Source organism: Clytia hemisphaerica, unplaced genomic scaffold (assembly GCF_902728285.1).
Source record: "Clytia hemisphaerica strain Z4C2 unplaced genomic scaffold, Clytia hemisphaerica genome assembly, whole genome shotgun sequence".
NCBI classification, from domain to species: domain Eukaryota; kingdom Metazoa; phylum Cnidaria; class Hydrozoa; order Leptothecata; family Clytiidae; genus Clytia; species Clytia hemisphaerica.
The window spans coordinates 1,117,423-1,142,591 of record NW_027104594.1 but is presented as its reverse complement, the minus strand read 5'-3'; the positions used below and the strand labels follow the sequence as shown (position 1 = coordinate 1,142,591).

Below are 25,169 nucleotides of genomic sequence, written 5' to 3'. Positions count from 1 at the left end.
AATTGTGTTATCATTCTGAAAATATGAAAACAAAATATAAGGCTGGACTAAAATAAACAAACAAAATAAAGTTTGGAGTCTTTATACACCTGACAACTAGATTTTGCGTGCTTTGATTGCAAGCATAAATTAATCGACATTAGGAAAAGAGGACCATACTATGATGAAAGCACCCAACCTTGTCAGGTCATGGATATTAAAGCATCGACTGGCAGCCAGGATAGTGCTTGGATGGGGGCCACCTAGGTGGTTTCGCCAAGCACAGTGAGAATTTTTTCTCAGTCAAGAACCACTGCAACCCTCTGTTAGGGCACACCTTTGGCTACAACCCCCAGAATACTCTACAGGGTCCAATTGAGCTCGTCGGCAAGCCATTAACACCCAAGAGAAATTTTCCAGCCGGTTGCCTAAAGCTCCACGCACTATGAGTATGTAGTCCAGAGTTCGAATATGGTCCGGGTCAAAACCTTTTCACCAAGTTTTGATATTTTATGTTTTTCAGGGTGTAGAATCCAAAAAAAGTGGTCTGAGGAAGGTCTAAGCAGTCGTCTAAATTGATTTTTTTTGGTGGGCTATAAAGTAGGCCATATGGTTGGGCCACAGAGGTAGGCCAGGTTTTCAACTGACCTACAAATACTTGTCCACAGGGTAACTTTTAAAATATGATTCTCAGGTTGAAAACATAGTATTTTGAGTCATGATTATTTATTAAATCATTGTTTATTTAAAGGTTTTGGTGTTTTGCAAGTATTTCTTTTTTAATCATGAAGTTTCATCTTTGGCTTGGTATTTTTTCGTATGTTTTATTTTGAATTTGGTCATTGTTATTGCCATTTTTTCATCTTTCATTGTTCTATTGAGTGTAATAATTCTTTATAAGATGGCTTTATAGTGTGTAAAGTTGCCTATTTTTTTTAAGTAAGTGAAATATATAATTTTGGAACAAACTATTGTTTTAAAAATGTTGTCCATAGCTTTCAAATTTCAATACTAATTCTCACAGTTTCTCACCAAAATAAATGTTAAATTGAATTCACTTTTAGGACAATAAAATAATAATATATTTGATAACACAAAAGACAATGCCTGTAAAAGAAGAACCAAAGAATCTGCCATGGTAACTTTTGGACCTACCCCGGTGGGGTGAAGGTCCTATAAATTCACCTCTGTCCGTTCGTCCGTTCGTCTGTCCGTTCGTTACCAGCTTTTCTCGAGATTGAATCATAGGAATCATTTGATTTTTGGTACAAAGGTGCAAAACAGTGGTGGCCAAAATGTGACGGAGCCCGATTTTCGAAAAAAAAATTTTTGGGCAAATTTGGGCCAAAAAACGGCTAAAAAACGGGTTTTTTGGACTTTGTGAAAAATTGGATCATTAAATTTTTTTGATTTTTTGCATGAAAGAAGGGTACCATCATAGGTAAAAGATGGCTCAAGCAGATTTTTGCAAAAAATTTATTTGGCTTAAAAAACGCATGTTTATCTATAAGAATCACTATTAATAAGCATACATCAATGTTCTTAGTCAAATTACTCAATTTCTTTATGAGATAGAAGTTTTTTTTGCTCATGAGGGCTTACTTTTGAAGAATATGTGTGTTTAGACATGAAAATTTGGATTGCTTGTCGTGTTTTTATAGGAAAACTGGCCAAATTTGATATTTTTTTATAAGCACATTATATTAGGTATTAGCTTTTCTCGAGATTGGCTCTTTCATTCTTAATGATTTTTTGCACAAAGATGCATAACTATAAACCCTTGAATGTGACTGAGCCCGATTTTCGAAAAAAAATGTTTTTGGGCAAATTTGGGCCAAAAAACGGCTAAAAAAAGGGGTTTTTGGACTTTGTGAAATATTGGATCGTTGTTTTTTTTCTGATTTTTTGCATGAAAGTAGGTAAAAGATGGGTCAAGCAGATTTTTGTAAAAAAACCTTTCAGCTCAAAAAACGCATCTTTATCTATAAGAATCACTATTAATAAGCATACATCAATGTTCTTAGCCAAATTACTCAATTTTTTGATGAGATAGATGTCTTTTTATGCTCACGAAGTCTTGAATATGAAAGAATATTTCAAGAGCATGAAATTTTGGTTTCTAAACGTTTTTTTATAAGAAACAAAGGACTAATTTTAATAAATCGTCACTATTTTTGTTCTGAATGATTGTTTAACGTTCATGCTCACGTAGATAACAATTATATATGTGTTAAATGCATAACCAGGTAGGTCCATAAAAGTATCACTTGTTTATATTATAATTATAAATTTTTGTATTTCCTTGTATTTCTCTAACTCTGTGGTTAGACAGGGGCGCTGTAAATATACATAAGACTATCTTGCTCAAATAATCGCCCTATTTGATAAAACACATCCCCTCTTGAAGTAGCTGTAAGGACGTATAATATGAAGGGAAACTTACAGATACAATAACTGATTTTGACCCGTTTCTACATATCACTTTTTACTGCATACATCTTGATAGCGTGTCATATGGAAAAATTAATTATGTATCGCTCTTTATTTAGGGTTGAAAAGTATCGTCCAAAATCTTTGGAGGATTTGATCTCACACAAAGACATTATCTCTACAAGTAAGTTCCATTAAAGTCCTACTCGAGGGGAGGAGCCAAAATCTATATATTAATACGCTTAAACGTGTGTGTTTACAACGTTTTGTAAAAAGTTTTCGAAAATCAAACAGTACTCTACAAAGACTCCTCTTCATGGCGTTCAACCATCATCTTTTTACACCTTAAGCAGATTTCCTACCACTAGACTAACTTTGAGACCCCAAGATACTCTTTTCTATTCACCAAGTTTGGAGTTTGATGGGTTAAAATCAACCTTCTTCCCAATTTTTTTTTGTCATTTTAGAGAATGCTTTTATTCAGATACTCTTTAAAACTTTCTGTTTATAATAGCGGCTCCCTATCACTTTCAAAACTTTTCAAAGTCTTTCAAAGTCACCCTCGAATGTTCAACCACGATGGCCAGCCACGATGGCTAAGAAGATCTAAAATATACTTTTGCTAAGCCATTTATTTAATTGTGGTTAAAAATTGCAATGCAATGTTATCTTTTTTCTCCTTTATTTCCTAATATCAAAATTAAATCATCAATCGGCGGTTATCTTTCTTCCGTTAGAATTTTATAGATGTGTAGTGATTCACTGGATTGGGACACGCAGCGTGCGACGCTGCGCCTACGGCTAGTTTCACTTTAATGAAAAAATTTTCAATGTCATTTTTCATAAAATTATTAAAAGCGATAAATGATCAATTTCAACCTTCATTTTGCAAGACTTTAAAATAATCATGAAAAACTAAAAAACTATTTACACTTGTTTTGTTTTCAGTATTGATTTAGTCATGTTTCATTTTATGTTTTCATCTCAGTTCAACGTTTTGTAAAGGAGGACAAACTACCTCACCTCTTGTTTTATGGGCCACCTGGAACTGGTAAAACTTCCACCATATTGGCTGTTGCTAGGCAACTATATAAACCAAGTGAATTCAATTCGATGGTCTTGGAGGTAAGAACAAGCTTGAGAGTTAGACAATTATTTTGATGACATTTAAAAGCTATTCTTATGCTCTATCTAAAAGTATCCATTATGTTATGTTCTTTTATTTTTTCTGTTCAGTTAAATGCTTCAGACGACCGTGGTATTGGCATTGTCCGAGAACAAATATTGGGATTTTCCAGCACTAGAACTATCTTCAAGTAAATGCTTTATTTTTGCCTTTCACTTTAAAATGATCTCTTGCGATTATCGAAAGTAGATGCGTCAATATGTTGGTTTGTCTCATGTGTAAAAGATCATTCCCTAGTAGGCGTATTAATTTTCATTCTTCAACATATTAAAGTATAAAAGTTTTCATTTTGTCAGTTACTCATACCCAATTTTTCATATCGACACTGACTGATTGTTTGAACTCAGAAATATTTTTATTTTTTTATCACTGACGATATAAATGGTTCCCATTTTTTAGGTCGAAATTTAAATTAGTGATCTTAGATGAAGCCGATGCAATGACAAATGATGCTCAAAATGCACTTCGTAGAAGTTAGTCATTTTTCTTCCTATTGAAATCTATCAACATTTTAAATATTACAAGGCTTTCTATGCAGATGTTAATATTTCTTTATGACAATTTCAGTAATCATTTCCCAGTTTAAATCGTGCCATCCCTCTGCGTAAAGCTTCTCTTTCCTGTTATAATCTTTTTTTTTGGAAGAATGATGTTTGTCTTCATATTTCAGTGTTAAAAATTCTTCTGTCTCAGCGAAGTATATAAAGAGCCTTTTCTACATAATTCACTAAATTCAAGAATGTATGCCAATTTATTTTATAAAATTTATTTTCGTCTCAAACCAATAACAGTGCTTTGACCACTGAGATTTTCAAAAGGTATTTTCAACTTCATACAACCATTAATTTTATATACTAATTAATAAAATCTTTGCATCTTTCTAGTTATGGAAAAGTACACAGAGAATACAAGGTTTTGTTTGATTTGTAATTATCTGACGGGCATCATCCCTGCTATCCAATCACGTTGCACGCGCTTCCGATTCGGCCCGCTCGATATGGAACAGATGTCTTCACGGTTGAAACATGTCATCCAAGAAGAAAAGTATGTTAATAAAAGATTCAATATTTTACCATTTCTACCAAAAATTCTTCCGTTTTAGACAGGTTTTTGTCTCAGCGACAAATATATAAAGAAGCTTTTATTTTATGTAATTTTATTGAGAAGAAATACATCGTTTCTTTTATCTTTATATAAGGGGGCTTTTCTGTGTCGAAATTCTGCATGATTCTACAAAGTTTCAAGAATTGTGTGCTATTTTTTGTTGTGTAGAGGCATCAGACAAAAAAGCCTTGCTTGTACCACTCTTTTACACGGATGACCAAATAATTCAGGACTTTCGATTGTTTTCTTTGCGTCCACAGCCAGCCGACTCGGTTATCTATTAACTGAGCAGAGGGGATGGAGATTCGTGGCGCTGGTGAACCTTGTTCGACATCTTACTATACTAAATGAGTTTATGAAAAATGTCTGTAACGCTAGCCCAGTAACATATGTTAAGGTTTCTAAAATTTGAACGCCGCGGCTGGAAAACCTATCCACCTTCGATACAAAAAGTCTCGCGCTGAGTTTGACAAGCGTAGAAAACTCGGATTAGAGAAGACTCTACACTGCTAATTGTAAACGAAAAAAGTTCTGACGTCAATTTCATGAAAAAGTACCTCGACGTCACAAAGTTTCAAATAAAAAGGTGTGGCATTTTTGTTGCACGATTTCGAATTATTTTATATCAACACACGCAACAAAATCCAACATTGTTGTTTGATGATTAAACTTCGTCTAACATTATTTAAAAGGTTTCAATGTTGGTTGCATTGCATATGCGCCGGTCTTAAGCTGTCCGCATGTGAAGCTAACAAACGGGTAAACCTTCAGTGCTCAATCGCAAAGCGCGAGCCTCTCCTTCACAACTAAGGCTTTTTCTTTCCTAGAAGCAACCCTCTCACCACCTCAGACACCTTTGGGGGTCTGCAACGACGGGTACCCTCGATAATTTTGACAGGGTCACTATGGCATTTCATTGAACACAAACTTCCGTTATCTTAAAAAGACATATCATCGATTCTTACAGACACAAAATTTTGACTAATGTAGAAAGTTTAGAAGTATAGTTTTTATTATTGTATTCGGCATTTTAAGCAGGAATTAACCCAAATTATAGTATTTTAAAGGCTTTTGATGTGCAAGCAAAACCGTTAACCGGCGTTTGCGACGACGGGAACCGTCTAGTTACTCCTAAATTATTTCATTAGTCCAGAAAAGTTACAGAACATCCTACAAGATTTACATTTTTATCTATATATTTTAATAATCTAATAGCTTATAATTTATTCAAAAGTCCTAGGTTTTTAATGAGTACAATATCGTTGTTCACATGACTAAAGGTTCAACCTCAAAATTAGTACCTTACAAAATTAAGTTTTACTATGGTGGTCGTTTTTTAGATTGAGATTGCCTCTTTTTCATGTAGAGGAATAGTCTATGTTTTCATTATGACAAAAAGGCCAATCTCAAAGGCAGAACAGAATTGCAAGATTTTTGACAGAATTTTCCAAGACACTTATTTTGAGATTGAGCCTTTAGTCATGTGGACGACAATATATGTATTTTGAAACAACCAACAAAATATCAAGAAATGTAAAGAAAATTGTTTCATGAGATGTGAATTTTATTTCAATTTTCATACACCGAGTTCTTCTTTCATTTCTACAGTGTTGAATGTACAGAAGATGGTATGAAAGCAGTTGTTCGATTGGCCAAAGGCGACATGAGAAGGTCTCTCAACGTTTTACAGGTATCAGTACGAAAATCCACTTGCATTGAGATTTTCTAAATCGTTTATTCCTAGGGTTAGTATTTGAAAAGTGAAAAACACTCCTTTAAACCCCATGGAAGTTTTTATCCAATTACCCCCTGAAAATGTCCGTGTCCCCCCGGTTGAGGATATCGGATATCTAGGGGGTTAACTATTTTTGTTGAAAAGTGGATATCCAGGGGGTTAAATACTTCCAAAAATCAATATCCTCAACAGTGGGGTTAAAGTTTTTTCTGGAAAAGCCGAATGTTAATCAACCCCCTGTATGGATATAAAATGGAATGGCCCAATTGTAACAGTATCATAATTCTACAAAAAAATTTGTATGGTGTGTTTCGTGTTTACGTGTTTCAAATTTGAATTTTTGTCACTTTCAATTTCAAACAGTCTGATCTGATTTTTAGAGTACACATGTTGGTTACAAGTTGGTCAATGAAGATAATGTCTACACGTGCACTGGCAATCCTTTGCGATCAGAAATTCAATCCATCATCGATTGGACATTAAATGAATCGTATACAGATGCTTACAAAAGTAAGGACGATCGGAGAGACCAATTGAGGCCCCCTCTGCCTTGCTCTCTCTGAAAGCCAGCAACCTCCATCAGTCCTCCGAAGCCTAGCCTGTTAAAGTCTGTCTCAATATTTTGCTAGAAATTGAATGAAATGGTGGTTTTGCGCTTGCTGAAAAGTTAATAAGAAGTGAAAAATTATAAAATAGAAGAGATTCAAGAAAATTTGAAAATGAAGAAGAAAAAAAATTGTAGAATTCTCCCGAATATATTTTCAACAAACACAAAATCGCTATTTAATTCAAATTCTATCAAAAGGTATAGCCATTTTTGTCTCCGCTGCAGATTACATTGAGATAGACCATCGTCTGGATATTGCCTTTTGAAACCCTTACTTTCATTTTTTATATAATGGAAGGAATAATTGAATAGTTGTAAAGGATTACCTACATGGTTCATGAATACCAAATCCTAATTTTTTAATCTGTAAGGGTTTCCTGATGGATGTCAGAGAATATTATCTGACACTATCAGTAAGCATAAAAAAGTTGATGATGCGCAGGGAATAAGAATTGCGTAATTTCCAGACGTTTTTTGTCTTCAATTTATGTTTCTAATAGTTTTTTTTCCTTAATAAATTTATGCTAAAAGTGTGACCTTATTTCTCTTGTTTCTTCACCTTCAGAAATTTCGGAGTTAAAAATCAGAAAAGGTTTGGCACTTCAGGACATTCTCACCGAAGTTCATTTGTTGGTTCATAGAGGTAATATTACATGTTGTCTCCCCCGTACGCCCCTACTCTCAGGTGCTTAATAAACGCCCCCCCTGCTTGGTAATTTTTTTCGATTTTTATTAGACACCTGAGAGTAAGTAACATATATCATATTCCTTTATATACTAGATAGGCTAACCACTTTACTCACAGATTTCCCGTGAAAATATGTACTGTAAAATTTAAGTTGACTAGACCGCCACGTTGTTTTCCAATTTACCTGAGATTTTCGAAAACTTTTTAATCACGCTGTTGACGACCAGAATTGAAAAAAAGACACGCTTCATTATATAAAGGAAGCCCTGTCAAGTCAAGTAGTTAGAGATCAATGAACTAAGTCATGATTGGAGTCAACCCTTGATGTGGAATCCAGAGATATTCCAGCAATCTAGGACTTTCAGACCATGTTTCGATAAATTATGCTGAATTATTTTATTATGATGTAAATTAGTTATCATATGGTGAAGGGATAACTGTTACGGGGTGATAATTGGTTTGTGCGAACGAACGTAATACGGAAGAAACAAACGTGACGTCTGGTGCCTCCGATGGCTCGACCAACACGCCCTAAGTATTGCGACTACACAAAGGAAAAAATCAACCTTTCATGCAGCTAAACGTTGCAAGCCATTACGTCAAAACTTGATTGATGATCCGGGTACAATCACAGATTCCTTACTCGAAACTAAAGTGGAGTTTCTACGTTCTCTGGTGAAGTAAACTAGCGTTCCAGCTAGCTGTTCGTCTTAATTGAAAAAATTGGCCATAAAGAACTATGATTTACTTTGGTCTACTTTTAGCAAAGATGACGTGGTTGTATCGAAAGTTGATACAAGATATTTGTAGAAATGTTCACTTTTCTAGTTTGAAGCGTATGATAATATAATACTTACTGAAACTATCTTCCATTTCAGTTGATTTCCCTTCCAATGTGCGAATGATGATCGTCGACAAACTCGCAGAAATCGAGTAAGTGTACTGTTATTTTTTTACAGTTGACGCTCTCTTATTCGACTTTGAAGGGGAATTGGGTTTTTGTCGAAAAATGGAGCATGATGTGAAATAGAATATCGGCGTTTATGAGAGTCTCTTTTTGACGGTGACCTTCAAAATTGTATAATGGAGCGTGTTGAATAAGAGAGCGTCGATTTAGAGAGCGTCGATTTAGAGAGCGTCAACTGTTTATTTAATAAGTCTCTTTTTCCAAAGGATACTCCTTGCTTCGAATTTTCAGTTTTTTCTGAATACCTTACCCTAAAATATATTAATTTTGGTCTTTCAATTTAACAAATGAGCTCATCCCGCAAATAGCAGGAAATTAGCCTGGTGAAGATGCTTTTGAATATATATGAAACATCGAATTACGGACGCTTCTAAGAAAAAGTTTCACTGTTTTTTAATGACTACCATTCTCCTCTCCTTCTTTCTTAGGTTCCGTTTAGCTGCTGGCACATCGGAAAAGATTCAACTGGGAGCTTTTGTATCGGCTTTCCAATGCGCTCGTGACCCTATCGTGGCAGAGGCAGAGTAACAATGGATCATACTGGTATCGAATTTCAGTTTTGTTTGTCGCTTTTGCTACGAAACTTGCAACCAGGGGGCTTTCTTGCTTGTATAAAAGACTAATAGTAGAATCGAGGCTACTACAATATTGGTTATCCGTATGACCTTTTTACCCCATATTACGTATTAAAAATGAGAGACATTTTTTAAAGGTTCACAATTCGCAGAATTCGTACATTTACGGTATAAGGATTGAAACATCGGTGTTATTTTCTAAAATGGATATTTGAGCTCAGCTGAATCTATTATTTTCACATGGACGGTAAAAAACAACCTTGCTTTTGGATTGGACTGGATTCGATCTAAATACATAAAATGATACAACTATGCCATTTTTTCTTGATTTGTCGAATTCTCTTTGTATATACATCATGCTATAAAGTCATATTAAGTCAGTCAAAAGATATGTAATTAAAACAAATATAAAAAACTTTAAACATAAATAAAAAGAACCGTTTTAAATATCAATTTACAAATTTTCAATTTTCTCGTCATATTAAATAGTGTCTTCCTCCGCCTTTAGTAATTCTTCCATATAAGGGTATTTGGTTCAAATTTAAAAGAACGTCGCATGCTTTAAGAATGTTTTGAATCATGTCTGTGATCCCAGGGCGTTCATACCATGACTTCTCATATGATTTTGAAGTCATTTGTCAAAAAGGTTGAACTATGATAATAGTGCCTTCTAAACAAAGTCATTCGAAATCTCCACTTGGAACGGAGAGAATTATGTATAAATTTTCTGCATCTCGCGGGATCCATTGTATTAACTGAGTGTTATTTTATCTGTTCAAGCGTTGTCATCTCTCTTTCGGTTCATCGTCAATTTTACGTCACCAATGTCACGTTAGCGTCAAGATTTTTTGCTGTGCCACCATTTGTACTAAACATTTAAAAGCTTCCTGAAGTCCGTCATTTTCCAATGCGGACACGTTGAAATGCGGAAAGCTTCCTAAAACATGATGTTCTGAATCGTGTATACCTAACGTATTACTGAAATCCAAATCGTCTTTATTACCAACCACAACAATAGGCGGAATACAACATTTCCGTAGTTTTTGTATATCGGACACAAGTTCTACTAATTTCATATAACTCTGTCTATTCTCTTTAGAATACACTAACAAATATCCATCAGATTCTAATAAAAGTTCTTTATATCCATTCACCGTACCGTCCCACCGTGTCCCTTTTGGAACTGATATTTCAATATTGTATTGTTTAACATGGTTTGCCGTCTCGCTTTGTATAAATACACCGCTGTTGTAAATCTCATTCTTCTTGCTGTATCGTAAAGCACTTAAATCATAATCTACACCGGCGTATGTTGCACAAATGGTTGATTTTCCAACACTGCTCGGTCCTAAAACCACAATTCTTTGATGTCCTTGAGGTTCGATTATTGATGGCCCTGCACTGCTACCACGCTTTCGACTTAACCGGGGACTGGGACTGAGAAATAATGAATCGCTTCTTTCACGGATTTTGTCGATAAGTCTTTCAGAGAAGACATGCCTAAAAATAAATGAAAAGAAAAAGGGTTAAAATCTTCATAGACTAAGAACTTCAGATACAATTTTCTTGTTGTCTGGTTTTTACGCCCACTAACATATAACGGCTAAATGATCTTCCCCTTTGGAACCTTGAAATTTAGAACTCGAACAACTATCCTTATGATTGCTTCAATTTCTTGTTTTCATCTTTCATCTTACCTTAATAGTTTCTTTGTAAATCCCATTTCTCTTTGCCCTCGTCTTTATAATGTTCACATGTATTCGTTTATTAACTTTCATCAGAATTTGTTTCCCTTTTTATACTGACATGTGGAAAGGTATCAATCTTATACATGAGTAGGGGATTAAGTAAAACAATGTGATTTCAAAAAACTTTTTCTCCTTGGTCTTGCAACAATAAATCCTTATGCAAATATACTTTAAGTTGAATTTTTCCAATTTTTGATGAAAGGTCTTTTATAAGAAACCATGTACGTGATGTGAAATATATGGTCGATTGGTTCTCACAGAATAGTCTTGAAAGTCCAAATTTTGAGTAGCTGCCTACTTGGAGAGTTGAATTCGTGTTTTTGGAACGGTTTATTTATTTTTCATTTAGAGGAAGCAACTAAGCTGCAATGTTTTTATTTCAATGAAGATTTTTCCTAACAAAAAGAGACGTGTCAGGCATATTCATTGTATTGTCCTTTTTTGGCATATGAAGTGATATCTAAGGGTGATTTAAATTGAAGAAATAACTTTCTGAACTTAATTTGTTATTGTTAGGGATTAATTTTGAAAAGGCACTTTGTACTTAAATCAATTTATTTTCGCGTACTGTGCATGAAATTGATCGCCATCATTGACCTGGTATGCCTTTTTTGCATCATTTAAATTTGACAGAGTTTTTGCTATGCTATGCATTTGAGTTGCCAAATATCGCTAAGTCTCGTGGTGCACGAACGAGTTTTTCTAGTTTTCAGTGATGATAAAAGAATGTGGATTTTCGTTCTAGAATGGTAGTTTGAATAGAGATATAGTAAGAGCAATGAGTAAGACACTGCCACCGCAAGTACAGTCATTTCTGGCTATTTTGGTATCGTTATTGATCAAGCCGTTCTTTATTTAGAGTGAAGCTGGTGGTCCCTTCAATTTAGAAATTCTTAAAAATTAATGTCCCTGTTATTCTCATCTTTCAACTAATTAAAATCTTTCCTCTTAATCGAAGAATATATTTTGGTCCCTTTGAAGTTTGTTTGAATGAGATTCAACTGAGTAACATCTAGAACGTACACTCGTTTAAATCTCTGAACTTTTCTGATTACTAGCCTTCGAATTTTCGTGATCAGGGCCTTGATACGTGCTCATGGTTCAACAATGAACTTAGCGATGATTCAACAAGCTTATTCAACTTTGAAAACATCATGAGCTGACCAACAATTAAAATTGTGTAACACATCATTCATGTTTCATTTTCGTGTTAAAAATAGTTTAAAGATTAAAATTCATTTCCGCTTTTAAGTAGTTTTTTCTGTTCACGAAGAAGGTCAGAACAGTATGTTCTGTATATAGGTGTGTGTTTAAAACCTAAACCATGGAAACAGAAAAAACAGATCCCATAAACAAATTTATTAAGGCTTAATTTTTCTGAGCCGACCTTACATTGTTTATGTTTTTTTCCATCCAGGGCTGAGTATTAACTTCACCTATTGTCGGTAAAAATGATACCAGATACAGTGGTATGAGACTATACTTAATGTGCTCTAAAAGATCTATTACTTTCATTCTTACTGAGAAACCTTAGGTATTCTGTGTATCCAGTCAAAAATGACAGTGAATGACATTAATGAAGTTATTGGACCAAAGTGGTTTTTACACCATTATGTATTCAGACATCTGTTGTAAAGCATAGTGGTTTGATTAAATGAAAAAAGTTAATTTGTCTTACTTTTTGTTTGACGGGGGTGAATCTTTGGTTTTTACCATCTCCATTCAATTTGTTTCAACCAACTCAAATTGACGTAGACCAGAACATAAACAAACAAACAGATTTTCTTTATTATCTTTGCTGACTGAAAGAAAAGCAAACAATTAAAAATTCAGTTTGTGACCTCAGTTGAAAATTTAATTTGTCCAATGGTTGGAATGTACTTTGACCCCTTCGACCTTGTCCTTATTATCACTGGTTTTTTTTTGCTTGCTATTTCTCACTGATATATAATCTTATGAATTGGGCTAAGAACACAGTAAAATCCTGGCTCTTACAATCAGTCACACACTAGTATTAATTTGTACTATTATTGGACAACTTCCAACCCAAGATTGTTGTAGCGTCTGTCTGTCCGTCTGTCTGTCTTTCTTTGCACTGGTCTGTCTTTCGGAGCACCGCATTTTCAATATAATAAACGTCTATCTGTTAAACCTTAAACTTTTCAATACATTAGCTATCAAAGGCTGCTGACCTAAAAGTATGTGAACCATTTTGTAACCAAAGCACTATTATACTAGATCGTTTTATTAGACGAACATCTATATCACTTTTCCCACACAAAATGACCTCGCATGTCAAGGTCTTCGTTTCAATAAGTCAATAATTATTATAATCATGGTAATTTCATATCTTCCCAGCTGGCACACAACGTCGTTTCAACGTTTTTTTTTAATATTCACAACTTCCATATAACATTAGGTCAACATTGAAACAACGTTGTGTGTCAGCTGGGTTGGTACCTCGCCATACTTCTGTAAATGATCTGTAAATCATCGAGTCTATCATTATCAGTTGCTAATGAGCCAGATTGAAATGCAAGATTATTCGTTCACACTAACTCTTTTATGGTGATTTCAGTAATTTAGTTAATTCATGATGGTGATTTAAGCATGACGGAAGTGGATTGGTTCTGTTCTTTATAAGAAATCTACAGATAGGCCGTTTTCAATAATCTGAAATTGTTCTTTATTAATTTGTTTGATGTGCTTTAGATTCTAATCGAGACATTTGAGAAAAGCTACATTCTTAAGAAGATAAGATTGTGCTTCAGGAAGTACTGAGCCTTCACTATTTCTTTGATTGTCTTCGTTTTTCTTTACTTTCGTTTTTATTCAATTCAGTTCTTACTATTTAAATGCTTTGCCACAAACATTACGGTATTGGTCAGAATTGCTTCATATCGACATTTTTAAGAGGTGAGTTACACACTTTGCTTTTGACCATACATCTTGTTACCATGGTGACACGCATACCAATGAGGTCATACATAGTTGAACCAATGTAGATTGAAGATGATAGACTGAGAAAAGATTACTTTCGACTTAGAACACCATGCCTATAAACTGAAATTTTGTAAATTTTGTTAAAAGTTGCTAGTGATTAGTACATCAAAGTGAAAGTTCCTTTTCCAATTATGATTTAACAAAATTTTAAAAACAACTCTGTTTTTGATAGTAACAATTTCCTTCCTGTTGGAATCGCCATAAAATATTGTGCACTTCCGAAGTACAATTTCCACATTCTGGTTATTAACAACCTGTTCATACTTTTGTTCTCGAGAATATTCTCTCGAAATATATTTTCTATCTATTTCTCTAACTCTAGTATCTAAAATGAATTCTAGATCATACCGAAGTCCTAACTACATGTTTTTTTTATAAGCATAACGCTTATAAGCATATGAAGGCTCAGATTGGCAGAATTTCTAAACATAACATAAGCATAATATATGTCAGCCCGAAATATTTTTCCAGTTGTCATTTTTATCTGTTTAAAAAGGTTTGGTAGAGGTCAAGGAAAAAAAATCTTTCCATGGTTTCCTACATTCCACTGCTCACAAAATCGGAACAAATTTCTACAAAATTTCTAAAATTTCACTAAAAGCTTGGCTCGAGGTAAATCATAAGCATGATTCATAAGCATATAATAAGCATAATCTATGCCTAGATGCTTTGAGAACTTAAGCATACACGAGCCTGACCAAGGGGCATACACTTGCTTATAAAAAAAAAACATGTAGTAGCGTTGACTTTTATTAGTCTTGTTGTTACCTTTTTGTCACCATGAAATAAACTATTACATACAGTAGACTTTCGCTTATTCGAACTTCTATTATGCGAATCTTTCTATGATTTGAACTTATTCCTAGTCCCCTTCAAGGAGAAACGCCTAAATGGTCAAATTGCTTTCTTTAATTCGAATCTCTTTGTAATTCGAACAAATAAGTTTTCCTTTTCGAGTTCGAGTTAGCAAGAGTCAACTTTAAAGTAAATACAATTCTGAAAATCACCAATGATGTTAAGGGTTACCATCACCTTTGAAGACTGAGTATAGAGGGTAATGAAAATCTGTGTCCACAAAAGAAAAACCAATTAGAATCTCGCACTAAGATGATTAGAGTGGAAATAATGGACATTTTTAATCTAACAAGATGTAGGCTTAATTTAAGCATTCATCTTCGTCGAGATTCATCAGAGATTTTTTCCTGTTTGCATTTAAGAACGAAACCTTGTTAAGGCCACAATATTTCAATTATGGTATTCTTAAAACTTGTTATTTTGTCAACCTTGTTAATGTAAATGGTTTCCAATTTTTTAAATCGAAATTCTTTATACCACTATATCCCTTCTCTAATACATCATGCTAAGTTCCATAAATCGAAAACCAAACGCAAATCTACTCACGCCTATACTTTAAGTATCGTTGCTGACCAAAATAATTCAAAACATACAACACAGTGAGGCAGATTAGCATTGCAAACATATACCATAGATCTTTAGAGGCATGTTTATGCACAACCTGACCACTTTTCATGGCCCCCGGCGTGCAAATCGAATCGAGGGGGCCAAAAAAATATGTCGCCCACCATGGTTGGGCGAAGAAGAAAATTTTCGACTTTTTACCCTTATTTCACCCCTCTAAACGGTATATATAAGATTTTTTAAAGAAAAAAAAAAAATACTTTGCAAAATATTGGGGGGGGCCATGGCCCCGGGGGCCATGCTTTTATGTACCATGTGATAGATTCTACTTGTTTTGGCATGTTAGATGCTTCTAACTGTGCTATTCTAGATCTTTGCAAATTTGTTTTGGCAAAGCTTCCAACCACATCAAGCTGTGCAATATTCCCTTTATACCTACTTTAAGGCATGACGTCATCAATAAGCGAAAACGAAAGTCTTAATTAACATCACCCCTGTGATAAAAACACCGAAAGGATGAATTTGCGTCTTTCTTAACTAATTGATCTCGAAAAGCTGATTAGGATTGAAATTGATCTTACATCTTTGCAAATCAATGCTGTTTTCTAAATCGAAATTTTAGACTTTTATTGAGATACAGTATGGTTGAAATCACAAAAATCTTCACTGTCTAGAAGTGTTTAGGATCTCGGTATCTGTACGATTAGCTAAATCTTTAATTTTTACGTAACTTTATTTTTCGAGATTCTCCAAAATTTCAATTTTGTAAAATAAGATCCCCTTTTCTAACTAAACCTCACAGGTAACTAATCATCGCAGGTATCTACCCTATACTGCCCCTCCCCCTGGTAAGCAATTTTTGCAGTATTTCAAATACATCGATCGTAAAACATTACAACAGATTTCAACACAAACCATTCAATCGCACTCTTTCAAGATCTCGTTCATACAAAACACATTTTGAACCGCCTAAATACTAAACTTCTGTTTTTGAAGCTCTCTCGTATCAATAACAACATCGAATTGACATATTAAACAAATAAATCCACGTGACGTTGCTTATAGCGGTTTCAAATGGCTGTCACACACTCACTCGATCCAGATTTCTCAGCTCTGGGTAAACAAAACGACGCTGAAATAACAAATGTTTAGCTTCCAACAGACTGAATTCGTAGCTTTGTTTGCTTCTATCAATTCTTGGGCTCTAATCTAACCTCTTGCTTTGAACAAAGACAAATATAAATTCCATGATGGTGATATTCTTAGCATATTGTTATTTTTATTTGGCTATTTTTATGATAGATTCTTATTATTAAGTGTATTCTTATAAAAAAAGCGTGTATATACAGTATAAAATACTAGTGGAATCCCTTGTATCCGTTACAGCACTTGTGCGAAAAGTTTACTTTTGGATTTGATTTTCCTCTCTCACCTTTTGTTACTAGAACCGACGACTTGTTTTTAGATGATCCAATTTGCTATTTAAAGTAAAGTACGATGGATTTTGAGTCACTAATCAACTCGTGTTTGACGTCACTGGTAGAATCTTGTGTCTCGTAGTGTAAACACGTAAAGTCAATAGATTAGGCCCATGAATAGAAAAATCCATATTTGTCAATGTTAAGTTCGATGCTAGTTTTAATAGATTGTATAGTCCTTCTTAAATTCTTTTTAAGTGCATTCAAAAAGTTTTGATGTGCCATTGTTATCATGGTCGGGGAACGCGGGGAATTTAGTGAAATATGGCGAAAGCAAAGTTTCACTCTTTGCCTCCATGTCATTATTGTTCTCCTCTTTTCCTCATTTGCCACTACTATCATATTCACACCTTTAATATCCAGCTGCTTCGGATTCTTTCCTTGTATCAGAGGCTGCATTCAATATACCGTCAGACCCACGATATATAGCCTGCACAACACTTCTCCCAACAGCTTTTTCATATAAATGTCCCATACTTTGAAGTGCTTCTATGAGGTCTAGAGGCACTGGTCTTTTTTTGTATTGATAGAATCTATTGACATTTAAATCCTTATGGAAGAGACGGTAGCCATCCACAGCTTCACCAAGTTCAACACCGAAGAAGATGCTTTTCCATATCACCTGAAACATAGATAGTATAAGAAAATATATCTATGTCACACTAGTTACTTTTCGCCTCAAGCCCGAAAATAATGCAAGTGATGACTTAGACGACGCTATCGTCCGTTTAAAGGTCAGTAAACATGGGAATGAGTTCGGGCGTCAGGGCGGTTTACGGGAAAAAAGTGGCGGTAGAGTTTTGGACCAAAACACAAAACACTGTAAACATCTCCGCCACTGCTTACTCCACCCGAATTTATCACGCCTCTCCTAAACTATTCCCTTTTTTAGTGATCTTGAGTAGACGATAGGATCGTCTAGTGATGACTTAACTAAAAAGACAGTTTGATTCTAGACTATTGAAATATAGCCGCCTATGATGCTGCAGCTATCTCTCGCCTTACGCTTTCTATGTTTTCCTAGCATAGTGATTTTTTATCACGGCTTTTTCTTATCTAGTACCAGATGTGGAAATTTGCTACAACACGCTTTGCTCTGAAGGTCAGACAAATTTTAAGTTAAATCCTTAATCCGCTCCTCTAGAGCTTTAGCGTGGGCGGCCGCCAATACGCCGTAGGAATATCAGATTAGGCTACACGTTTTTTTTAAGAAACACACTTTTAAGAAACATGAGGCTCAGAATGCCTAAAAACTAAGAAACATCTGAGAAACATGCTGAGGCTGAGAATGAGCAAACAACATTTTTCAATTTGTTTTTTTATCATATATAGCTCAAAAGAATCATATCAACGAGCGGATTTCGAAAAGTGCTTGGTCAAAAATTTGCATTGAGCCAATCTCAAGATATCGGTCAAAAATTGATTTTGACGTTATAAAATACATCGAAAAACACGTCATTATTGAAAAACAGCGATAACTTCAATTTTATTATTGCAATCAACACCAAATTTTGACTTGAGTTGTAAATTAATGATTCTGAAATATTTGTTCAAAAATTTTCAGAAAATTTGAATGACGTCATTTGGTGTCGGGAAAAATAAAAACACGGCAAAAAATGCTGACGTCATCATAAATTTTCAAATTTTTTTTCATGAAATATTTTAGAATCGTTAATTTACATCTCCAGTCAAAATTTTGCTTTGATTGTAGTAAGTTAATCGGAATTATCGCCTTTTTTCAATAATGACGTCATTTAAATTGTATTTTTGACGTGTTTTTTTCGATGTATTTTATAACGTCAAAATCAGTTTTGGCCGATATCTTGAGATTGGCTTGATGTAAATGTAAATTTTGACCCAGCACTTTTCGAAATCCTCTCGTTGATACGATTCTTTTGAGCTATATATGAAAGTTAATGAATAATGGGAAGCTGTGTGCGTCATGCAAAATATATTTGGGACATGCCTTGTTTCACCTGAGCGGTTTATTAAGAAACATTGAGGCTGCTTGGTTTAACAAGTTTCTAATAAAAAAAACGCGTAGTTCTAGTCTGACTCTTGAATACCAACTTGGTCAGAATTATGGCATCGTACCTGAGCTATAGCCATTGGTATCCTAGGTCCTCCTGATGCTCCGATCACCAAGGCAATATCACCATTTTTGCGCGTTATTATCACTGGTGACATAGAGGACGCTGGTCTTTTATGGGGCGCCATTTTGTTCCATTTTGAAGGCGGTTTCCTGTAAATATTTGAAGCATCGGAAAAATCGTTCATCCCGTTGTTCCAAATGATTCCGGTTGATTTTGATCGTATGAGTGATCCGAAGCTTAAAAACAAAAAGTATATTTGGTGTCGAGTGAAAACTCTTCCTATGAATCGAGGAAACAAAAACTCTATGTAACTCTAATATGCATAATTTGGCTGCCTCTGTAATCTGGAAAAGTTTTTGTGGTTCCCTTGAAGTAACCTTAAGAAACTTGTCCCCTGTAACTCTAACATACTTGTTACGTCTCCATAATTTGAAAATTTTCTGTCCCCCCTCCATCAAGAAATACATTTTCTGCCTCTGTAGCAGAATCTCTTCAAAACTGGAGTTTGTCTTACTAGAAGTTGATGGAGTTCGTTCCAGACACTGCTTCGCCATCCTCTGCCATAACGCACGTATGTGATGTACTTCCCTCTTTATCTTTATATGAATCATCTCCATAATATTCCGGAGGGTGTGTTTGTTGCATACTGATCCACCTGGCTCTGAACTCTTCACTTATAGTTTTGTTGGTCACGTAGTCTGAAAACTGGAGAAAAATGGACAGTTGAGTAGGAATTAAACTATTTCAGTTGAGTAGGAATTAAACTTTTTCTTGTCCTCACTTTTTTGGAGCAGATTCATCTCGTTAGGCTGATGAAAAGTTCTTGACGATTTATTCTTGTTTTTGGTCAGTATTGTCGTTGTAAAAACTTGAAGAATTAAGAACTTCTTTTTTACCTTTTCAAGCCAGGATGGATCACTCGAGAAATCGGCGTCAAAATTGTAAGCGCGATTCCCAAGTGCAAATTTGAATGCTTCCAGTAAGATGTGATAAAATTGTGTTGCATTTTGGGTGTTACTCAGACTCATTCCAGTGAAGTTATATCCTGAAGTCAAAATATGCAAACGTGTTAAAAGTATAAGGTTAAGTAAAGTTCTACCCAGCATTAAATCCGTCCCCGTTATTAAAAGTTTTTCCACGAAACTCATTAACATTGGAATGGAAGTACTAATTAGAAGTGTAGAAACCTTCCTCCATCGAATTTCTATACCATCAGTAAAAGTTTTTCAAAAGAATCCAATATAAATTGAATGTTAATAACCTGATAAAATATTTGCAACATGTGATAAAAATCCGCCCTCAAAGGGTGGACCGATGGTGGACAATGTCAAATCACTTGTTATCTCAGTCTGCAAAATCTTCCTTTTCTTGACTGTATAATTCGTCAGGTCTTTTTTTGTTATGATTCCTGTGCGCAAAAATGAATTGTAAATCGATTGAAATGGCTTCGAAAAGCTGACTGTTTTTTAATTATGTCATATGAATCTAAGGGTTGAGTCGGAGAGGGTGTCCTATCCTAGCTGGCACACAACATTGTTTCAACGTCCATATAAAGTTCATAACGTCCATATAACGTTATATGAACGTTAGAACAACGTTGCGTGCCAGCTGGGACTCCTGATGGATTTTGTAAAGCCTTATCAAGTTCTTTAAAAGCAATATTGGTGAAAGTTTTCAGAATCTATTCATAGGATCATTATATAGAAGATTCCTGTAACTAATATCAGATGGGGCCAAAATGAACGATGGGGGTTTCGGGTCTTCTCCAAACCCCCATCGTTCATTTTGGCCCCATCTGATATTAGTTACAGGAATCTTCTATATAATGATCCTATGAATAGATTCTGAAAACTTTCACCAATATAATTTCATTTTCACAAACTTTACCTCCTTTTTCTTGGATCTCTTTTGCAATTTTTTGAGCACCTTCTTCGCCATACAAAAGACTAATGTTTGTTCTTTGTATTTCTTTCAATGTTTGGACAATCAAGGTTGTATTTATAATCGACCCTTTGTCTAACCACCTGTGATTCTCATCTTGTAAGAAAGACCTGCGTGTGAAAATCAAAGTTGATATTAGAGGGTGTCGGCAGAGAAAAACGGTATTTGGTATCAATAAAAGTTATTTATATCTACCGAGATCTATCAATAGTAAGTAGTTAAGCCTGGCGAATCTGACAAAATAACTTCTAATGGTGAATTTTTAGCACAATGAAAATATGTCCATTTTGACTAGATTGACTGAATGAAATATTGTAAAGCCATTTAAGAGGGGTTCATTGTTATTGGAGAAGCGGAATCGGCCCTTTTTTCGAATGAAGTGGCGGAATTTGAGGAAATTTAGACGAAATTTCGGAATTGGCAAAAAATATTCAAAATTCTCGGAATTTTCGACTGAAATCTTTAATTTCAAAACAAAGGCATTTTCGTTGGCGGAATTTCGGTTCTTTTTTGGACGGTTCGACGTAAATTGGGGAAAAATTGTTGGAATTGCGGAAGCCCCATTTAAGAGGCTTTTGTAAGAGTTTTACTTACACTAAATTATCATCGTTATAAGACGTTCTTGATTGATACTTAACCACTTTTACAGAATTTATCATTTGCTCATCGATCTGTATTTCGTTTCGCTCTGCAAAGTCTATGATTGGTTGAATTAGTCGTTGCCATGGTAACCGACCATGATCCTTCCACATTTCCCACAATCCTTTGAGTTGGCTTGGTACAAGTATTACCAAAGGTCCTAATGAACAAAAATCAGAGGCGAAAACCCACAAATTAATCGTACAAGTTTAGGTTACCTCATACAAAATTTGCTGATGTGTGCAATGTTCAGCCAATCAGAACTTCACATGGCGTTTTTTCGCGACTTTTTTACATGAATCTGCTAATAGAAAATCGGATTGCCAAAAATCCAATCCAATGTCTTACCGTATCTTGAAGACTTATTGATATTCTCTTTAAAAATCTCTGGTAGTTTAGCATCAAACACTCCAGCAGGTGCACTGCCCGTATAATCATATGAATAATACGCCCTCTTCTGGCGGGAGTAAACAAGAGCAACGCCACCACCGCCCAAGCCAGAATACATAGGATGATATACACCTAAACAGAACACTGTTGCAATATAGCTGTCTACAGCACTTCCGTTTTCTTGAAGGATTTTTGAACCAATTGTAGAGCAAGTAGTTACATCAGCAGCGACGGCGCCATGTTGAAATATCTTCGCCGGTCTCTGAGCATCGACATTCGCAATAAGCACAACCATTAAGTAAAACACACACATTTCAACTTTAAATTTTGGTGTGTTTTTCTTTAAGCATAATCATTATTACCCTGATCACTGATCCAGTTTATTCTCAAAAAGTCTTACGAACCTTAATTATCTTAAATGCTAGAATATTCAGAGGAAATCTAATTTGAAACGAGCTATAATATTTCAAGCAATATGTAATATCGTAAATATAATACAGAAAATAACTGCAATTCATTCTCAATGTGAGCTTGCATTACCATAACAACCATTGAGTAAGAATAGGAATCATGCTATTATATCAGAGATAATCATCAGCCACACCATAGTGTCTTGCGTTTCAGTTATCTTTATATTATATGATTGCCACTGGCCACAGCTGCCACGCTTTCCACAAGAAATTTAGCCATGTGCATTCGTAGTGATATCTATAAAGTGATTGCCACAGCTGCCACGCCTGCTACAAGAAAATCAGCAATACCATGACCATAGTGTTTCCCTGTGATCTTTATATTACACGTCAGCCAAATTTTAGGTGTTCTGATAAAAAAAACGTGTATATGATTGCCACAGCTGGCATGCCTACCACAAGAAAATCAGCCATTTCAAAGTATCAAATATACAACAATGATTACCACGCTTGCTACGAGACATTTAGTCGTGTGCAATCACTGTGAAATCTATTCAGCGCTCGCCACAGTTGCCATGCTTAACAAGAGAAATTTATACCTCTGTAGGGGCTGTCCACATAGTACGTACGGGGTCTTGTCAAGTGTACGTACGCAGAGAAAAATCTTTCATAGTCCTTTTTTCCTTGTTTTTTTTGTCGAATTTTACGCTTGTTATTTACCGTGAAATGCACAGGTCGAAATCATATATCGACGCTGTGCCGACCAATCCAGATTCTATTCAGGGCGCAATCAACGCAGAGAAAATTAACCATGACGACCATCCAAGATCTTGGATGAAGTTCAAAGTTGATATTTTTATTCCCGTCGTTCGGAACAAGAACGACAGTTTCAGAACACACATACATCGCGACTTAGCCCATATTTGTCATCAGCCACAGAATAGCTCGAGGGGTAGTGCTTACTTACTTACCTAAAACAATTCCAAAGTTCCCTTAACAATCAAACGAAAATATCTCCTCTGAAAATAATAGACGAGGGGAGACGAGCCAAGCTGGCTAAAAAAGATTTTGCAAGGAGTCTTTCGTTGATAAAGCGCCAGCTTGGTTTTGTCTGTTTTTTAAAGTGGCTGTACTGCAGTACTATCCAAATTTTTGTCATCTTGACACGTTTGATTGTTTAAATGCCACCTGCATTATGGTGATATTTAAGTTGCATATTAGGTTTGTTTACACCTGTAAAAAAGTTTCTACTGCACTTGCTCCAAAACATTCCAAAAGTTTCCTAAACAATTCAAAGAAAACATTTCCGCTGAAAATTAAAATTTCCGAATAATTTTAGAGACGAACCAAGCTGTCGGGCAATAAAAAGACTTTGCAAAAACTATTTTGTTGATAAAACGCCAGTTTCGTCTTTATCAAAGTGGCTGTACCGCAACAATAATATGTTAAAGGAACTTTTGGATTGTTTTAGGTACATAAATAGTTTAGTCTGTTAGACCAAAATATCATAACAATACTTCAGTTTGTGAAAAAAGCATGAAACTTGGCACAGACATGCACAATTGTATTCTGAACAAAAAAGACAGAGACACGTCTGAAAACCACGTGACTGCTGACGTCAGCACTTTTTTGCTGACGTCATTAAAATTTTTTTGAAGGTATCCAAACCATCAAGTATTATATACCAGCGGAAAGGAAATTAAATTCTGAAAAACTTTTTTGCTTACAGTTTTTGCTGAAAAGGAAGTCAATAAAAGTTAGAAGCCTTCGAAGTTGACTTGTGACGTCATCAAAAATTTTCAAAAAATTTATAGTTACTAACTACAAAGTATTATATACGGTTGGAAAGGAAATTTCATCCTGAACAACTTTTTTCCTTATAGTTTTTTATGAAAATAAAGCCAATAAAAGCTATTCAGTGTGTTTTGTAACATGGTTACAATCGCAAAAATTTAGGGTACAAAACTGACGTCTAAAGGCGAAAGAGGATGCTTTTAAATGCATCTTTACTTGCTTTATTGTTGCTAAAATGTTAGAAAAACATTGCATTGCTGTAGAACAGAACAGATTAAAAGACATTGCATTGCCTCAAAAAGTGTTTGTTGTTGTTTGGAAGGAACCAATTTGCACACGTGAAGTATTATAGTATTGGAATGTAATCTTGCTAGCAGCTACGTATTAATTATTTAGCGTTAACTTTTAAATTTCTGCTATTCATTTAGCTTTTTGAAATGGTAGAAAATAATGCAGAAGGTATGAAATATCAAAATGAGCCAATTTGAGCTAGTGGAGCCAAAAGTCGATTTGGATGTTCCTGAAATAGCGCACCGCGCTGAATCTAAAAATAGATTTTATTTTTGATATAATCATCACTCTAGATGTGTTTGTACGAGTTCCAATCCCATCAACCTTTGCGTTAATCTCTTTTGCACGTTAATTGCATCATTTGACAAAAAAATATATAACAACTTGCACGTATCTTTAATTGAGACGCATTGAATTGTGGGATTACAACTTGTACAAACGTCAAAAATAAGTTAGAAGTAGTAATTATGACGTATGCGTTGCGGAACGTTATTGATTGGAAGCTTTGTGTGATTTGTCAAAAAGTTCAAAAGGAAGAAGTGGTTAACCCAGTAAAAAAAAGAGGTTTGTTTTTTTGCTGTTTAGGCACCAGTAAACTCTATTTACTTTGTCAGTAGATTTTCAACAGATTTTGATGTTTAGCAATAACGAGTGCAAGTTTTGATCCCACATTGATTTGTTTTTATAATAGG

At 34.9% G+C, this 25,169-nt stretch overlaps 4 protein-coding genes across 5 annotated transcripts in view; 2 read left to right on the top strand and 2 right to left on the bottom strand.

Moving 5' to 3' along the window:
• Positions 1-502: 502 nt before the first annotated feature.
• Positions 503-9,739, top strand: LOC136823760 (replication factor C subunit 5-like). Its single transcript, XM_067079930.1, has 11 exons — positions 503-1,117; positions 2,529-2,593; positions 3,398-3,534; positions 3,646-3,725; positions 3,995-4,068; positions 4,480-4,639; positions 6,308-6,389; positions 6,815-6,944; positions 7,607-7,684; positions 8,608-8,662; positions 9,125-9,739. Exons 1-11 carry the CDS (start codon positions 1,083-1,085, stop codon positions 9,222-9,224), a joined length of 996 nt encoding a protein of 331 aa, XP_066936031.1. The 5' UTR covers positions 503-1,082; the 3' UTR covers positions 9,225-9,739.
• LOC136823761 (GTP-binding protein REM 2-like) lies at positions 9,712-12,823 on the bottom strand. 2 transcript variants are annotated; one of them, XM_067079931.1, is made up of 2 exons: positions 12,698-12,823; positions 9,712-10,771 (listed from the first exon to the last, which is right to left on the bottom strand). In XM_067079931.1, exons 1-2 carry the CDS (start codon positions 12,739-12,741, stop codon positions 10,099-10,101), a joined length of 717 nt encoding a protein of 238 aa, XP_066936032.1. In that variant the 5' UTR covers positions 12,742-12,823; the 3' UTR covers positions 9,712-10,098. The 2 variants fall into 2 exon arrangements, with proteins under 2 accessions (XP_066936032.1, XP_066936033.1); XM_067079932.1 differs by lacking the exon at positions 12,698-12,823 and adding an exon at positions 10,969-11,050 and having other exon boundaries at positions 10,027-10,771.
• Positions 12,824-15,062: 2,239 nt separating this feature from the next.
• The window catches only part of LOC136823840 (meiotic nuclear division protein 1 homolog), a 146,317-nt gene continuing 136,210 nt past the window's right edge, over positions 15,063-25,169 (top strand). Inside the window, exon 1 of the mRNA XM_067080005.1 lies at positions 15,063-15,072. The gene's annotated coding sequence lies outside the window, so the exon portion shown is untranslated. The remainder of the gene's footprint in view (positions 15,073-25,169) is intronic.
• On the bottom strand, positions 16,706-22,393 carry LOC136823833 (scoloptoxin SSD14-like). The gene is made up of 8 exons (XM_067080001.1): positions 21,941-22,393; positions 21,548-21,752; positions 20,900-21,063; positions 20,274-20,420; positions 19,909-20,057; positions 19,527-19,717; positions 19,014-19,248; positions 16,706-17,541 (listed from the first exon to the last, which is right to left on the bottom strand). Exons 1-8 carry the CDS (start codon positions 22,293-22,295, stop codon positions 17,272-17,274), a joined length of 1,716 nt encoding a protein of 571 aa, XP_066936102.1. The 5' UTR covers positions 22,296-22,393; the 3' UTR covers positions 16,706-17,271.

What these genes read in the sequence shown, in the direction of transcription:
- LOC136823760 (XM_067079930.1), top strand. Translation starts at nt 1,083, where the DNA reads ATGCCTGTAAAAGAAGAACCAAAGAATCTGCCATG. An exon ending in GGTCTCTCAACGTTTTACAG is followed by an intron (nt 6,390 to 6,814) that starts GTATCAGTACGA and finishes TCTGATTTTTAG; the next exon opens with AGTACACATGTTGGTTACAA. An exon ending in GTATACAGATGCTTACAAAA is followed by an intron (nt 6,945 to 7,606) that starts GTAAGGACGATC and finishes CTTCACCTTCAG; the next exon opens with AAATTTCGGAGTTAAAAATC.
- LOC136823761 (XM_067079931.1), bottom strand. Translation starts at nt 12,741, where the DNA reads ATGGAGATGGTAAAAACCAAAGATTCACCCCCGTCAAACAAAAA. An exon ending in TCACCCCCGTCAAACAAAAA is followed by an intron (nt 10,772 to 12,697) that starts GTAAGACAAATT and finishes ATTTATTTTTAG; the next exon opens with GCATGTCTTCTCTGAAAGAC.
- LOC136823833 (XM_067080001.1), bottom strand. Translation starts at nt 22,295, where the DNA reads ATGTGTGTGTTTTACTTAATGGTTGTGCTTATTGCGAATGTCGATGCT. An exon ending in TATAACGATGATAATTTAGT is followed by an intron (nt 21,064 to 21,547) that starts GTAAGTAAAACT and finishes TTTCACACGCAG; the next exon opens with GTCTTTCTTACAAGATGAGA. An exon ending in TGTTGCAAATATTTTATCAG is followed by an intron (nt 20,058 to 20,273) that starts GTTATTAACATT and finishes TTTTGACTTCAG; the next exon opens with GATATAACTTCACTGGAATG.